At 44.6% G+C, this 16479-nt stretch overlaps 1 protein-coding gene across 1 annotated transcript; it reads left to right on the top strand.

Moving 5' to 3' along the window:
* Window positions 1-8004: 8004 nt before the first annotated feature.
* On the top strand, window positions 8005-9444 carry LOC136469629 (uncharacterized). The gene is made up of 3 exons (XM_066467745.1): window positions 8005-8817; window positions 8875-9057; window positions 9148-9444. The coding sequence occupies exons 1-3, from the start codon at window positions 8005-8007 to the stop codon at window positions 9442-9444; spliced, it is 1293 nt and encodes a 430-aa protein (XP_066323842.1).
* Window positions 9445-16479: the final 7035 nt, after the last annotated feature.

Below are 16479 nucleotides of genomic sequence, written 5' to 3'. Positions count from 1 at the left end.
CGCTCGTCAAATCTCTTGAGGAGTAGGTCTATTTTTGTGGCAAGCATATCCGCCTCCTTCATGGTATGCATGCCTTTTTGTTTTTTAGCTAGGGTTCTGTCCTCCCCCAACCTTGGTTGGTCACCATCTTATCGATCAAGGCCGTAGCCTCATTGATAGTGAGTGATAGGAACGTGCCTCTAGCAGCGGCATCGAGGTGCCCCTTCGACATGGGAGTTAACCCATTGTAGAAGTTCTAGAGCACCAGCTAGTTCTCCATCCCATGGTGGGGATAGGCTTGGATGTACTCCTACAGCCTTTCCCACGCCTCCGGTATGGGTTCCATTTGTGTTTGCTAGAAATTGGTGCAATCCTTCCCCGCAAAGCATTGGTTTTGCCCACGGGGAAGAATTTGATGAGGAACGCAGCGGAGCATTTGCTCCATGTGTTAATAGCCTCCTTGTCCTTGTAGAACCACTATTTCGCCTTTCCCACAAGGGAAAAGGGAAACAGATGGAGCTTGATAGCCTCAGGTGCGACACCCTTGATGATGATGGTGTCGCACAGTTCAAGGAACTATTGTAGATGAGCATTGGTGTCCTCACTTGGTAGTCCACAGAATGGACTCACCTGCACCATAGTGATAAGCCCAGGTTTGGAGTTTGAAGTTCTTATCCCCGAGGTTGATAGTAGGGACCGGTAGGCACGCTGGCAACAGCCGAAATAGAGAACTCACAGGAGTGACTTCTGGGCCATGGTAGTGGTAGTAACTGGTACAGACTGTGAGTGGTTCAGGTTGTAGGTGGCAGTAGTAGAAGAAGCAGAGGCACGAGTCCCCTTCTTCCTTAGGAGTGCTTCCGGATTGGGAGTGAAGTTGTCTGGCAAGTCGAATCCACTCATACACTATCCTGTTTTCATCCACAACAAGGAAGAAAACATAGCAGATTAGCCTGTATGAGCAAATGGCTACCATACATGCATGCATACTTTGAACATATCATGCTAGACATTTGTTATCTTTTGCCTTCCCCAGCAACGACGCCAGAAATGCTTGTTGGCATTTCTTAGCGTCACCACCTAGGGCAGGCATGAATGTCCATCCCTGGCAACGGCACCAGAAATGCTTGTTGGCATTTCTTAGCATCATCACCTAGGGCAGGCATGAATGTCTAGCCTCAGCAGCGATGCTAGAAATGCTGGTGGAGCTGGCATCCCATAACACCACCGCTAGGACCCTAGAGGACCCTAACGATAACAGTATGGAACGCCAACCCCCGATAGGTCTTACATTTACAGACAGAATCCGCAAGCGCACGGATCTATCGTTGTAGCATTTCACCCGAAAGTATTCAGGGTATCGTTATTTATATTTTCCCAAAGGAAGGCAGGGATAACAAATGGTCTAACATGAGTATGAGCAAAGCAATCATGTATGCATAATATCCACATGATCATAACCGGGGTAAACATTTGTAGTTTTAAGATAGTGGACACACACACATATACTAGTCAAGAGATTCCTACACTCAAGAATAAAGAATAAAAGAATGTCCTAGTCAGGAGTAGAGGGTTATTTATAGTTAGATTGCTATGAGCTAAGTTATCATACATGTACACAAAATAGTGCTAGGTATGTGTGAGTTGGATCGGGAGGCCACCGAGTACTGGTACACCATGGCCGAACATGGGGGAATTCAAGGGACGGATAGGGCTATCACCACCTGCTGCCTACCCCTCGACCTGTGGGACATGAAATGCATTCACCTGCCACTATATACCCAGGCACCACGCCCTCATACATAATGACCACCCAAGCCCCCCCGGGTCCCTGACCCTATGGATCGATAGGTAAGAGACTTGGGCTGTACCCGAAAGCATGATGAACCACCCCCTCAATACACAAATAGCTCTACTGATGAACATGATATGAGAGTGAAGCACCTAAGCCAACTTAGCATATACATGATATGTGAACTATAGACTAGTCTAAATACCTACATATAAGCTAGGTAGACTATACATAACCAAGTATGAAATGCACATAACATATGAACTATATACTAGTACACATATCATGAACATGTCAACTTGACTATACTCTAGTTCATAGCATCTACTATATGAATATAAGAACAAGGCTATATGGAAGAACATGATGAATATAAGAATGAAATGATTCATCTTTATTCTCACCAAATTCCACTAAGGAGCCAAGCTCTCCTTGTAGCTTCTCTACTCCTCTTTTCTACTTTCCTAATCTAACCTAAGCTAAGTGAGAAGAGGTGGAGGGAGTGAGGAGCTCACTTGAGCTAGTGTGAGTGAGGTGTGGTGTGTGTGTCTAAGGCGGGAGCCTCCCCCTCTTTATATAGGAGTGTTGAGGGGGCATCCTAGGGGAATATTCCCTCGAGAGCACCCCTGCACCGCCAGCCTCCTCTTAATGACCGCACCGCCAGCCGAAGATGGCCCCACTTGGTAGAAAGGAGGGCGCGGCCGTGCCCTGGGCGCGCGCACGCCTGGGGTGGCTCGGCCCCCCTCCTCCTTTGTCTGGCTGGCTTCTAGGCTAGGGCCTGGGCCTACGGTTGCTAGGGTAGGGTTGGACTGTTTCTACATGTTGGTTGGCCTTTCCCTCCTCTTTCTCCTTTGCGCTTTCCAGAAAAGCGCATTTCTGACATGTTTCACCTGTTTCCGGCTTTGTTTCTGCATTCACATCAATTCTACTAGGTACAAGTGGAAATAGGTCAGAAGCACATGTATATGTGTGTATTAATGTATATTTTCCTCCTTTTTGGGCTTATGTTAGCGGTAAAAATCTGTCGATAATGACCGCCAATAGTTAGTCAACTATAGCATACAAAGAACAATCAAGACTATTATCCATGCATTCACTAATTAAATATTTAATAGAACCATTTATTTACTTACTAGCAAGTTAAACATGAGCCTAAGATGAAAAACATTAAGATGCCAAGGAACAGCAAGGGATTAGTGTTCCAAGGTCAACAATGAATCCCAAAATCACACCAAAGTTATTTAATGATTTATAGCAATCATTTTGATATTTTTATTAATCCATAAAAGGCATTTAAATTAAGTGGACAGTTTATATTTATCCAAATAGTACCAAACTTTTTGTGATGGCAGGTCTTACCAAACTGTAGTATGTCATCGTAGACCGACAATGGGATGACATTCATGCCGTCCCCCATGTCGCAGATCGCCTTGAGCTTATGATTGCTGATGACAATTGGGATCATCGGACTGGCCGGGATCGCCTCGCTTAATGGGCTAGTTGTCGTCTTGCCGCCTATTTGGGGGATGCTGGATGATGTACTCTAGTGAAGCGAATGTCGATGACCGACAAGTCATTGCCCCTCTTACTGGCGTCTGCGTTGAGGAGAAGGCGTAGGCGATGCTATCAGATCTTCTTCCGGCAGAGTGACTGGCGGCCTAGGTGACGTCGGATCACGTTGGTGGGGCATTGCAGCCATCGTTGATGATCGTCATGATCGGTCTTCACATAGGATTCCCCTACCTGGCGTGCCTCTATCGGTGTTTTTTACCGACAGCTATTTGGATCTTGGCGAACCCTGCTCGGTGCGAAGAACAATCACGGTAGGAACATAGGAGACACGAGATTTATACTGGTTCAGGCACCCCCCGGGAAGCGGGTAAAAGGTCCTATGTCTAGTTGCTACTCTTGCTTTGCTTTATTTCGGTGAGATCGAGATTACAATGAGGCTATGCCTATGTAGATTCGAATGGATACAACAGAGGGGATGGCTAGCTATTTATATCCATGGTCATCTTGCCCTGCACGCCAGGTGATCGTGCCCTTCATGGAGTCTTAGCGTATCTTGAGATATCCTTTCCCAAATTAGGGTCGCCGCCTTCCTTAGTCGTAGCATCTCAGGGGGTCCGGACTCTAGGATATGATAGCCGATGATACGATAGTCGGGATACCCAGGGATATAGCATTGACACATAGTTATGGTACTAGTGAACCTATTTGACCCACACTTGCATTAACTACACATGACCATAAGCATACACACAAGAAACATGAAAGGAACAAGCAATGTTTCACTAGTTTCAAACAAGTGTTTCATAAGTAAAACTTATGCATGGAATGAATGATGCTTATGCAAGTGCAAATGAGGCAAGATAACACCTGGGGTGTTCCAAGCATTATTCAAAGACTTCACTCACCGTGTTAGTGATGATGCATGTTCCCTATTTTTACCTTTTGATGTTGGTTTGTGTCCCAATCTTTGTCTTCCTTCTTTTTTGCATGTTTGTGTCCTTTCGTTAGGCATGGTCTTTGATATTCTATCTTGTTTTACGCCTACATATGCTTTTATCTAGATAGGATGGCCTATATAGTCCAAAATGAGGTGGTTTCCGTGAACTGTGTTGGGATGGGATGGGATGGGATGGGATGGGATGATATATGGTTATTTACACCTACATATGCTCCATTGTATATACCCAGCTCTGCTCTACCAACTCTACTCTAAAAGCAGCTCTACTATGAATTTAGCATTCCGGAGGCCCAGGGAGAAGGGCATGGGAGGGCCAAGCACACAAAATTTTTTAGTTGCAAGAGAATATGTCATCTAAGTATTATGCCTGGAAGGACTGTAGCATCTAAGAGATGGTAAATTTCTCGTTGTAAAAAATAAACATGGCATCTAATTCCAGCTTACCAAAACCGATGCAATAAATCTATCTAAAATTGCAATTAGGTTTTGCTAAGTGTTACAATATGTACCAGAACAGAGCTTGCCAACCTAGATTACAGTCCTATCACTAACCAAGCAATCTGGACTTGGAATATAAAGCACACAACCAAGGAAGCAATTAGGTTCAGAAGCTTGGCAAGTAGAGAATGCAAATTCCAGTTGATGACGTTATTTTCCCAAGATATCAAGAAGATCACGCTTTGCCCTAGTAGTCACTAGGAGCCCCTCGGAAGGATGCCCTCACTAGGGCCAAGCTCCAAGTGTCCATGCATTGCCCATGGTCCTTCCCGTGCACATGTGTGTCTCCATGATGGCTTTCTCTCGGACCTCTTCGCTCTGTCATCGCTATTGTGTTTTGGACAAAAACGTCACAAGTCACACATTCCTGAAATACATCCTAGGTGGCCATGCCAAAAATGCGGTTGGTGTGGTCCTCACAAGACGGCTGTCAGAGGTATTTGCTCTGACAATGGAGATCAACGTATCATGCATAGGGAATCAGAAGGTTAGCATACAGGGACATAGGTTTATACTAGTTCATGTATGGGGTACCCTATGTCTAGTTGAGAACATCTCTTCCCTTGTATGCTCGAGTTTACGAGGGGCGTTGATGACTATATGCCAATGCAATGTAGTCTAGAATATTGTGGATACTGATTGTTGGGCGCTCTCTTCTCCTAATATAGTCTAGGGGTAGCGTTACAAGGATCCCGATTGGTTTTACAAATATGTTTCCTAGTCGGCTACATGGAAATCATAACAAAATTACTACCGTATCCTTAGAAGTTGGGATCTAAGCTCTATACAATAGATTACACGTCCACCTATACCACGTGTGGTGATGCATCCCGATTCAGCTGAGCCTCATCTTCATTAGATTTGGCCCCACCTTGATGGTAATAAGATCTTATTTAGCCTCATCTCTTGCGACTCTAGGCGCCACCATGCCCTAGGACTCCCACCCAATGCTATCTGTGCTCGTCATCGCATATCTTACTTTCATTGTCGTGGCATGGAGTACTACCCCCATCAGATCCGATTAAGCCCCCTGACAGCGGTGACAGTAAAGAATGAGGGAGGAGGCCAGGGATGGGAGGGGGCTCATTCGTACAAGTGAGTAATATCTCAATTTTTTCTCTTCTTCACATGGAAATATACTTTAGTCCTTAGGTGAAGGAGCTATAAATAAAATGATTGAACACATCCACTGTGAATTTGTTGCTAGATGGACCAGCAGGTTGCTTGTCTAAAACAAAAAAAATGATCCAAACTCTATTGTCATAGGAAATAATAACATGACGATGGTCATGCACTAAGACCTTTAGTTTTTAGCTAATGAATGCCAAAACCACGATGTCCTTTGTTGACGTGAGGTCAGGTTCTTCTAAACCTTCAAGGTTGGCAACAAGCATACATCGCGCAAGATAAATAATCACCTCACACACTACTCATTGGCCAATGCTATTACAAGCCTAGCCGGGGGCGACTTTGGGGCCATTTGGGATAGCTCTAGCTTTAGTTTCTCCGAAGAGAATCACTTCCAACCAGCCAAACGCTTAGAATGCCAACTGATTCAGGTGAGCATCAGCAGAGAATCACTCCTCCATTTACACTACAAGCTAGGAGCTGAAAAACTAGTTTCATTCTGCTCCCTGTTATATTCAGAGAATCCATTCTCATCAGCTCTCCACCCTGCCCTCCTAGGAATCCAATTGGAATTACTTCATCGAAGAATCAAAAGGAGCAGAGCTGAAGAACCAGGGAGCGGAGCTCCCCTAGACAGGACCTCCAGTTGCTTCTCAAATAGCAATTGTCGGCCAAACTATGTCAAACACCATCATATATCTCTAATAATAAAAAGGCAAAATTTCAGCCTCTTTTTTTTGGTCTGGACCATTTTTTCGTTTGGCCCATTCTATTTAGTCCCACTCGGCCACCCTACTGGCCTTCTAGGCTTCTACCCGCACGGCCTACTCGCCTGCTCGCCTAGTCGGGCTCCGGTCATTCCCCGCATCCTTCACTCGCCCACTCCACCCGAGCCTGACGAGCAACCCCGATAGCCACTAGTAGAAAAGAGCTCATAGTTGGTGCCCCCAAAACATACCACAGGTGGTTTTAGTTATCACGCGCCTATGGTATGAAAGGGGCCCGTCCAGAGCTATCAACCACCAGCGTAAATCCATTACCACAGGCGGTTGACTTAACTCAACCTCCTGTGTAAATCGTTCATTTACACAGCCGGTTGAGTTAAGTCAACCGCCAGTGCTAATGAATTTACACTGGCGGTTGACTTAACTCAACCGCCTGTGTAAATGAACGATTTACATAGGCGGTTGAGTTAAGTCAACCGCCAGTGATATATCTTGTATAAATACCCCTTCTTCCTCCCCGACCATGTTTCTCGCAGCCACCTTCCATTGGAGGTCTAGATTTGTCAAAATACAAGGGGGAGGTTTTGATCTTCATTTCTTGGAAGGAGATTGCTAAGAAAGGTTAGTTTATGTCCCTTTTGCCTCATTTTGCTCATTTTTGCTCAATTTGAGCCACTTTTTGAATCTAGGGTTTCACCATGAGTGAGAGAGAAGAATACCTAGGTTATTGTCTTTATTTCTTCAAGTGAGGTTGCTTAAGATGGTTATATAATATCTCTCCTCTCTCCCTTTTCATGTTTGCTTCTTAATTTAGTTTATGCAAGATATATTTCCTTGTTTCCATGCATCAATGGTGTGTTAAAGAGTATTTATGTAGAGAGGGAAGTGTAGGTTTTTTTGTTAGTTTTTTTTAATTATGCTACTTAGGTTTTTTTATTATGATCTTTATTTCTCAATTTATTTCATCCACTATGCATTTATGTTTCATGAATGGTGTGTTTTTAATAATGATACTTAGGTTTTTTTTAATTATGCTACTTAGTTTTTTTACTTTAAACCCTACATAAACCCTAAACCCTAGCTAATAATCCCTAGCTAAATCCTCTCTATACCCTAGCTAAATCCTAAATCCTAGCTAATATAATCCCTAGATATGGTTACTTGTTTTACATTGATTACAATCAATTCATTGTATTTTTTTACAGGTAATGATGGAGAGGTCATTCTGGATGTATAAGTTATCAAGACTAGATCCATCATACATACCCGAGGTCCTTAGGTTTATTGGTGCCGCTAAGAACCATGCTTGGAGAACAAAGAAGACGCACATACATTGTCCATGCATGGACTGCAGGAATGTTGTTGTATTTGATGACCATCAACAAATCCTTCCTCATCTGGTCCGCTGAGGATTTATGAAGGATTACTTGATTTGGACAAAGCATGGAGAGGGTAGCTCTACGCCTTATACAACTAGAAACCCTACGAACATCGATGCCGATGGTCTAGATATGCTTGTTGATGGGTTTCAGTTCGTACACGAGACACAACAACTTGTCACCGATGGTCCTGATCATGGTTTCGCTGGAGGAAATGAAGGCGTCAGAACTCATGTGATGCCAAATAATATGGCTACGGAAGACGCAGAATTCCTGGAGGCAATATTGCGTCATCATGCGGAAGATCCATCAATGTTCTTCATGAAAGGTATGGAGGCCCTGATGAAGGCAGCAGAAGAGCCTTTGTACGATGAGTCTAAGGGTTGTACCAAAGAGTTCACGACGCTGCGGTCTGTGCTAAAGTTGTTGGTGTGTAAATCTAGGTATGGTCTTTCTGATGCTGGCTTCGATGCGTTCTTGAGTATTATCACAGACATGCTTCCAAAGGAGAACAAAGTGCCTACTAACACGTACTATGCAAAGAAGCTAATCAGTCCACTGACGATGGGTGTTGAGAAGATCCACGCGTGTAGAAATCATTGTATCCTATATCGAGGTGCTGATTATAAGGACTTGGACATCTGTCCAAAGTGTGGTGCAAGTAGGTACAAGACGAATAAAGACTATAGAGAAGAAGAGTGTGCTGCTTTTGTGTGTAAAGGAAAGAGGAATAGGACCCAACAGAAGACCCAGAAGAGTAGTTCAAAACCCACCTGCAAAGAAAAAGAAGAAGTAGACTATTATGCGCAGAAAAAGATTCCTGCTTTGGTGATGTGGTACCTGCCTGTGGTCGATTGATTGAGGTGTTTGTTTGCTAACCCAGAGGATGCCAAACTTATGAGCTAGCATGCTTCTGATGAGCACAAAGACGATGGGAAGCTTCGGCACCCAGCCGATGGCCAGCAGTGGAAAGATTTCAATGAAAACTACAAGGACTTTGCAAAGGAACCAAGAAATGTTAGGTTCGCACTGAGTACTGATGGAATGAATCCATTTGCTGAGAGGAGCAGCAAGCACAGCACATGGCCGGTGATCCTCACCATCTACAACCTCCCGCCATGGTTGATGTAGAAGCGAAAGTACCTCTTGCTAACCATCCTTATCTCTGGACCTACACAGCCTGGAGTTGACATGGATGTTTTCTTGGAGCCCTTAATGGAGGACATGAAGATATTGTGGGAAATAGGTGTTAAAATGTTGGACGAGTACCGCAAAGATTCATTCACACTGAGAGCAATTATCTTTGTTACGATCAATGATTACCCTGCTCTCTTCACATTATCAGGGCAGTTCAAGGGAAAGGTTGGTTGCGTGGTATGCATAGATGGAACTGCTTACGTGTCCCTTACTACATCTAAGAAGATAGTGTACATGAGGCACATACGCTTCTTATCGAAAGGACACAGGTACCGCTAGAAAAAGATGGATAAGTACTTCGACAATAACGTTGAACTACGGTCTACTGCTCCATCAGGTAACAGTAAAGGCAAAAGAGTTTTCAACATAGTCAGCAAACTCAAATTTGTTTTCGGGAAGAAGACAAAAGACGGAAAACCAAGAAAGGATGTCAAACCAACTCTAGGGGCTACATTCAAGAAGAAGTCTATTTTCTTCGAGTATTTGTCATACTGGCCAGAGTTAGACGTCCACCACGCGATCGATGGTATGCACATTCAGAAGAACGTGTTTGAAAGCCTAATTGGAACCTTGCTAGATATGAAGGGCAAGACAAAGGAAGGACTAAATTCACGCATGGACATGGTACAGTTAGACATAAAAAAAGAACTTCACCCTATTCTTCAAGAAAATGGGAAGTACCACCTCCCGGCAGCAAGCTACAACCTCAACAATGATGAGAAACATGCGATGTGTGTGTGGTTGAAGAATTTGAAAGTCCCATCTGAATTCTGCTCTAGCATATGGAGTATTGTGTCAATAAAAGACCTTACACTCACCAACTACAACTCACATGATTGTTATGTCATGCTGACTACTTTCCTCCCTATTGCCATCAGGGCTATAAATCTAGTGTGGATAAAGATTGCAATCACACGGTTGTGCTACTTCTTCAACAGGATCTCACAGAAGGTGATTGACCGTGATGAGTTGGCATCTCTTAAGGAATTCACAGTGGAGATAGTGTCATAGTTTGAGATGTGTTTGCCCCCAGCATTCTTCGATATTATGGTTCACCTTGTGGTGCACTTGGTTCCACAGATAGAGGCACTGGGTCCCATGTACTTGCATGAGATGTGGACGTATGAGCGTTTCATGTCAATACTAAATGGCTATGTATCAACTTGTGCTCATCCTGAGGCGTCCATGGTAGAGGGGTACTTAACCGAAGAGGCAATTGAGTCCGAAGGTCCATTCTGCAACAGGGTCCTAAAAGACCAGGTTGCAATAGGTTTGCCTCCGTCACGACACGAGGGTAGGCTAAATGGAAGAGGGAGGATGGAAAAGAAATCATTCGTCCCACAAGATTACAATACAGTCCTCGAGGCACATCACAGCATCCTACATCAACTCTCGATAATGGAGCCTTTGATCGAGCAACACATTGGTGAGCTTCGTGAACATAAGCATGGGCACACAGATGAATGGTTAATGAAGGAACACAAGAATCAGTTCACCTCATGGCTAAGGGAGCATGACATTCCAGATGGGGAAACAATTGAGGAACGCATCATCAAGGTGTTGGCTTCTGGACCATCACGCTAGGTCACGACATGGCAAACCTATGACATTAGTGGCTTCACATACTGTACCAAGTCCAAGGACAAAAAGAGCATGGCACAAAACAGTGGAGTTCGATGTGAGGCCTTAGACTCTGAAACTGGTGAGGAAACTACATACTTTGGATTCGTTGAGGACATATGGGAACTAGACTATGGTACATTTTAGATCCCTGTGTTTCGATGTCAATGGGTTGAAGACAAACATGTCACAGTGGACAACTATGGGGTCAGAGTTCTTGATCTAAGTAAGGTAGGCTACAAAGATGATCCGTGGATAATGGCTAACCATGCTGCACAGGTCTCCTAATGAGAAGAAAAGTACTAACAAGCCGAAGCATGTAGTTTTTCCTGGAAAGCAACAAGCTATAGGAGTTGATAGTGTATCTGACCTGGATGAATTTAATGAGTTCAGCGACATGTCTCTCTTTGTAGACGACCATCCAGTAAAAATAAGGAATGTTGAGCAAAGCATCCCACAGAAATCGTTACTCTGGGTGCGCCACGATAGACAAGGAAGAACAGTAGCTGCCTAGATTATTTTTGCTATTTGCCATGTAATCCATTTTTGTTACAATGTGTAACTTATGCTATGTACCCTTCCATGTTTCTACATGTGATACCCTATGCTTATTTCACCTTCATGCAATCTATTTCTATAATCCGAGCTGATGAACCCTAGGCTAAACCCGAATGAACCCTAGCTAATCCCTAGTCCCTAATCTACCCTAGCTAAACTCTAGCTTAATTAACCCCAAACCCTAGCATTTAATTAGGAAAAACACAAACCCTAGCATTTTATTTATGTATTAAACGAGATGTGAGACATATATTCAATTTAAATCATTTTAAATATAGCTACATATAAAAGTATCTCAAACATGACATTTCATATTTTTAACATGTATATCTTCTCAAGACAAACACCACAAAATTTATTTCACTAATTTTGGAAGAATATTTCTCAAGATATGAATTTTTGAAGCTTTTAAACTATTTCTGCAAATTCCTTACTACAAGCGGCGGTCAATGCCACCCGCCTGTAGAAATAGATTTCTACAAGCGGTGGTCAATGCCAACCGCCTGTAGAAATCTATTTCTACAGGCGGTGGCCAATGCCAACCGCCTGTAGAAACCATTTCTACAGGCGGTGGTCAATACTGACCGCCAGTAGAAATACGTTCTGTATTTATATCCCGCGCACTCGCCTGAAATTTTTGTAAGTCCGAGGCGCCAGTCGATTCGTTTCTATGTCGTCAGGCTGCTGAAAAATTCTACGTCGCCGTCTCATCGCCGCGCCGCCCTCCCTACGCTTCATCTCCGCACGCGGTAAGTGCTCGTGCTCTCTCTTCTTCTCTCTCTGTGCGCACGGCTGCCATAGCTGTGGCGGTGGCAGAGGCCGGGAGGCTAGGGGCCAGCGATGGCGGTGGCGGTGGCGGTGGCAGAGGCCGTAGCGGTGGCCGGATGCAGGGGTCCGAGCGCGGGGTCGCGTGGGGGCAGATGAAGGCAGCGGGCACGGTGGCCGTGGCGGCCAGTTGCCGGCGGCGGCGGGGCATGCCCAACAACGTGGGCAGTTGGGCCGGCCTGCAAGCCAGTGGGCCGGCCCAATTTGCTTGGACTCACTTTTTTTTGTTTTTTTCATTTGATTTAGTTGATGTATGTAATGATGTAATTATTATTTCTTTTTATGTATGAAAATTAATGAATGTATCTTTATAATACATGTAGCTTTATTTATGTAGCTTTATTTAAAATGATTTAAATGGAATATATGCCTCAAATCTTGTTTAATACATAAATAATTCTAGGAATACCAGAAAAATGTGAATCCTTTTTTGTTAGCTTTATTGTACTGTGTAGATGCTGTGAAAATGATGTAATGATGAAATGATGTAATCTTGTGAAATATATGTATGGAAATATCTATAAGTGTATGTCCTTAATATATGTCAGATTTTCACGATGAGTTCTCCGCGCAAGCACCAAGCACAAGGGTCCGAACACACGGAACAAGCCCCAGGGCCCGACCCCACGGTACAAGGGACCCACCAAACGGGTCAAGCCCTAGGGTCGTCTAACCCCACGGAGCAAGTACAAGGGACCCACCAAACGGGTCAAGCCCTGGGGTCGTCCGACCCCACGGAGCAAGTACAAGGGACCCACCAAATGGGCCAAGCCCTAGGGTCGTCCGACCCCACGGAGCAAGTACAAGGGACCCACCAAACGGGCCAAGCCCTGGGGTCGTCTGACCCCACGGAGCAAGTATAAGGGACCCACCAAGCATCAGGGGCCTCTACTCTAGAATATGAAAGCGTTATCGACGACATGGAACCTCCCAAAGTGAGGAAGGCTCGTCTTGAATTGGAACGGGACCCTGATTATAATCCACAAGCCGACGAGGTAATTATTCCGTGTCTATTACTACATGATTTCATGTTTTCATGTTTGTATGTAATTACATGATTTCGATCCATAATGTCTATATATAAACCCATCCATACGATTCACAATGTCTATATTCAGGAGGCGTTGCCTCAGATGCAAGAGCTGATTTGGCAACACGAAGTGGCACATGCCGAAGACGCACCGGAACCGACCGCGATGACGAGCACTGAGAGATCAAGGAAAAGGAAGCGGAGCGGTTTGAAATGAGGCGAGAGAGGATTGAACAGGTTTCCAGATGACGTATATGCCATCTCAGAAGTTAGCCCGATCGGACAGCCCCTAGCTCCAGAGGAGGCCCTACCCAAGTACCGGAACGCAATTGGTTTCTATGTTAGGGACCTTTTTGACATCACTATTCGGCAGTGGTCCAGTGTGTTGGACGATGACAAGACAAAAATTTGGGATAAAATCAAGATGAGGTTCCAGTTTCCTCGAAACACACCAGATGCACTAATAAAGGAATATACAGTGAAGCAGTGTGCGATCAGTTTCCGAAACTGGAGGTCCGAGATGAATACCAACTTTGCGAAGAGAGGGTTGGACCCTACAACAAGATACAAGATTTCTAAAGGGCAGTGGGCGGTCTTTCTAGAGCAGAGGAGAGAGCCAGACTTCTTAACTCTGAGCGAAGCCAACTCCGCTCTTGCTAAGAAGAACAAGTACCACCACCGTCTAGGCATAGGTGGTTACCAGCGCCAGGTTCCTAAATGGAGGCAAGAAGAGGCTGCGAAGAAGGTGGCAGGGTTGCCGGCGCTATCCGAGCAAGTTGGTGAAAGGTCCGCGAATTGGATTCTTGCTCGGAATCCAAAGGAAACTGAGAGCGGTGTGTCCTTTGATGACCCAATGGTTGAACAAGTAGCAAAGAGCATCTTTGTGGTGGCATCCAAGCAGCAGGAAGGTAAATTCAAGCCACGAAGGGAGAGGGACATCCTTAGTGTGGGCCTGGGTAACCCCGAGCATCCTGGCCGTGTTCGAGGCATCTCATCCAAAGAAGGATGTAAGGATGGATTCGGCCCTCAGTGGCAAGGTGAGTACAAGAAACGTGATCGATACAAGGAAGAAATGGCAAGATATTTAAAGGAGGAGGCTAAGAAAGAGTTCAGAGAGATGATGGGGAAATTGCTACAAGATCCTCCTCCTGAGTTGATGCAGAAACTGGCGAGTGCGGTGTCAAATCAACAGATGAGCGCTCAGGCACCCCAGATGCAGCTAGTCCCAGTTGTGTCACAGTGTCCAACCGACATTCCAAGCAGTGTCACGTCTACAACGAACAAGGTTCACTATCCGGTTGACGACATTGTTGCTCCCATGCCTTGCTCCCTAGTCATAAGATATGGCATTAATAATCATCGTACAAGGGAAGTAGCCACGGGCAAAGCGATCCCTAGGAGGATGCAAATACCATGGTGCTGACATTCCTGAAGACTACTATAGAGTAGAAGTATCGACCGTGGTCCAAGGATATGAGGATGAGATTTTAGACATCCCCGGTCCCGAGGACATTGAGAAACTCGGACAGGCTATAAACAATTTCATCCTTTGGCCTCAGCAGGACGTCCAGCTGAGGGAGCCACCACCATCCTCTCAAGAGATACCACCAGTTGAGGAGTCATCAGCGCCTACCGATCCTCTTCCTAACCCACCACCATCACCTCCCCATTCTCTTCCTGACCCTCAATCATCACCTCCGCCACAATCATCACCTCCGCCACAGTCAGCACCATCTCCGCCACCATTCAATTCCCCACCTTCCCCACAACCCAAAGATCCTGAACAAACAAGGGAACCACCAGTCCACCACCGCGGCCAAAGAAGAAATTAATTTGCGGTACCCAAGTTGGTTTCCACCTACGAGCCAAAGAAAAAAATAGCTGGCACGGCCAAATTTTTGTCAGGAATTGGACGGAAACGCACTACAGAAGTCGTCGAGTTGTCTGAGCTCGAGAAGTCAGCGAAGCCAGTGCCTAAGGTAATTCCCTGCACAATCAAGGTGCCAACTGCAGAAGATTACAAGTATATCCCTAAAAAATTTTGTGGTGGGAAGGACTCTACTAAAGCGGGAGCAACTATTAAAGGTCCCAAACATTATAAAAAGGCTGCATGACTGATACATGAGAGCCTCTTCTGCTGGCATCGACACCTTCAACGTGTGTATACCACAAAAGGCATTTCTCAGTGAAAATAATAAGTGCATGATTAACTTTGAAGACATTTGGTTGATGATGAACCTCGAGAGACTGGACGTACAGATCATAACGACGTTTGCATTGTAAGTGTTACATAGTTACACATGCATTGTAGTTGCATCAATGTTCAATATCTGACATGCATGTGCCTTGCAGAATGCTATATGATCAGCAGGAGCTGTATTATGGTCTGGATTTTAATTATTGTGCTAATGAAAGGATTGGCTATCTGAACCCAATTGATATATGCGAAGAACGGCACACATTCAGAATCGGGGATGACAACATAGAGTTATTGGGCTTAGACGGTGAAGAACGAGTCAAGAAAATCGCAAAGTTGAAGATGGAGTTTGAAGCTAAATACGCCTTCTACATTAGAATGGCATTGCTCAAGTATCAAAACAGGGAATCGGTAGTGGTCCCGTACAACTTTGGGTAAGTGTGAGTTTGCATAGATCAAACTAAATAATTTCAATGTACAAATGCATCATGAATTTGATCGTGCAGGGACCACTGGATCTGCTTCGTCATTTATCCAAGGGACGGAAGGGTGCTGGTACTAGACTCCGCAAATTACCCGCCATCAAGCTATGCACATTTCATTGAGATGTTAGAGCTGTAAGTCGAGATATGCATGTATACTTTTGCATTATGAGATTTTGAGAATGACATGGTGATTCTATTCGAGATCATTGGGTATATAGGTTTTATAAGATAAAAGGTGGAAAGTGCGAGTCCAATATAGAAGGGCAGCCATTGCGAGTTTTATATGACTGGCCGGTAAGTATGAAAATTTACCCTTATGAATAGAAATCATACATGTACTATACATAGGACCATGGTTGCATCAAATAACCACTTTCCCGTTATATAGTGCCACAAGCAACCACCCGGATCTGTCCTCTGTGGATACTACGTGTGCGAGCATATGAGAGAAGAGACCGGACGATACGTCAGCAACCCTTCCAAGGTAATATAAGTAATAGTCATGTATGTAGTTCTGACATTAAAGGTGCAAACTATAACTATATGATGTTTATAAACTTTTTTTGCAGGATTTTAAGGAACCCAAGGCGACGCGCATC

This window comes from Miscanthus floridulus, chromosome 8 (genome assembly GCF_019320115.1).
Source record: "Miscanthus floridulus cultivar M001 chromosome 8, ASM1932011v1, whole genome shotgun sequence".
In the NCBI taxonomy this organism is placed as follows: Eukaryota; Viridiplantae; Streptophyta; class Magnoliopsida; order Poales; family Poaceae; genus Miscanthus; species Miscanthus floridulus.
This window is presented reverse-complemented; position numbering and strand designations above follow the sequence as displayed.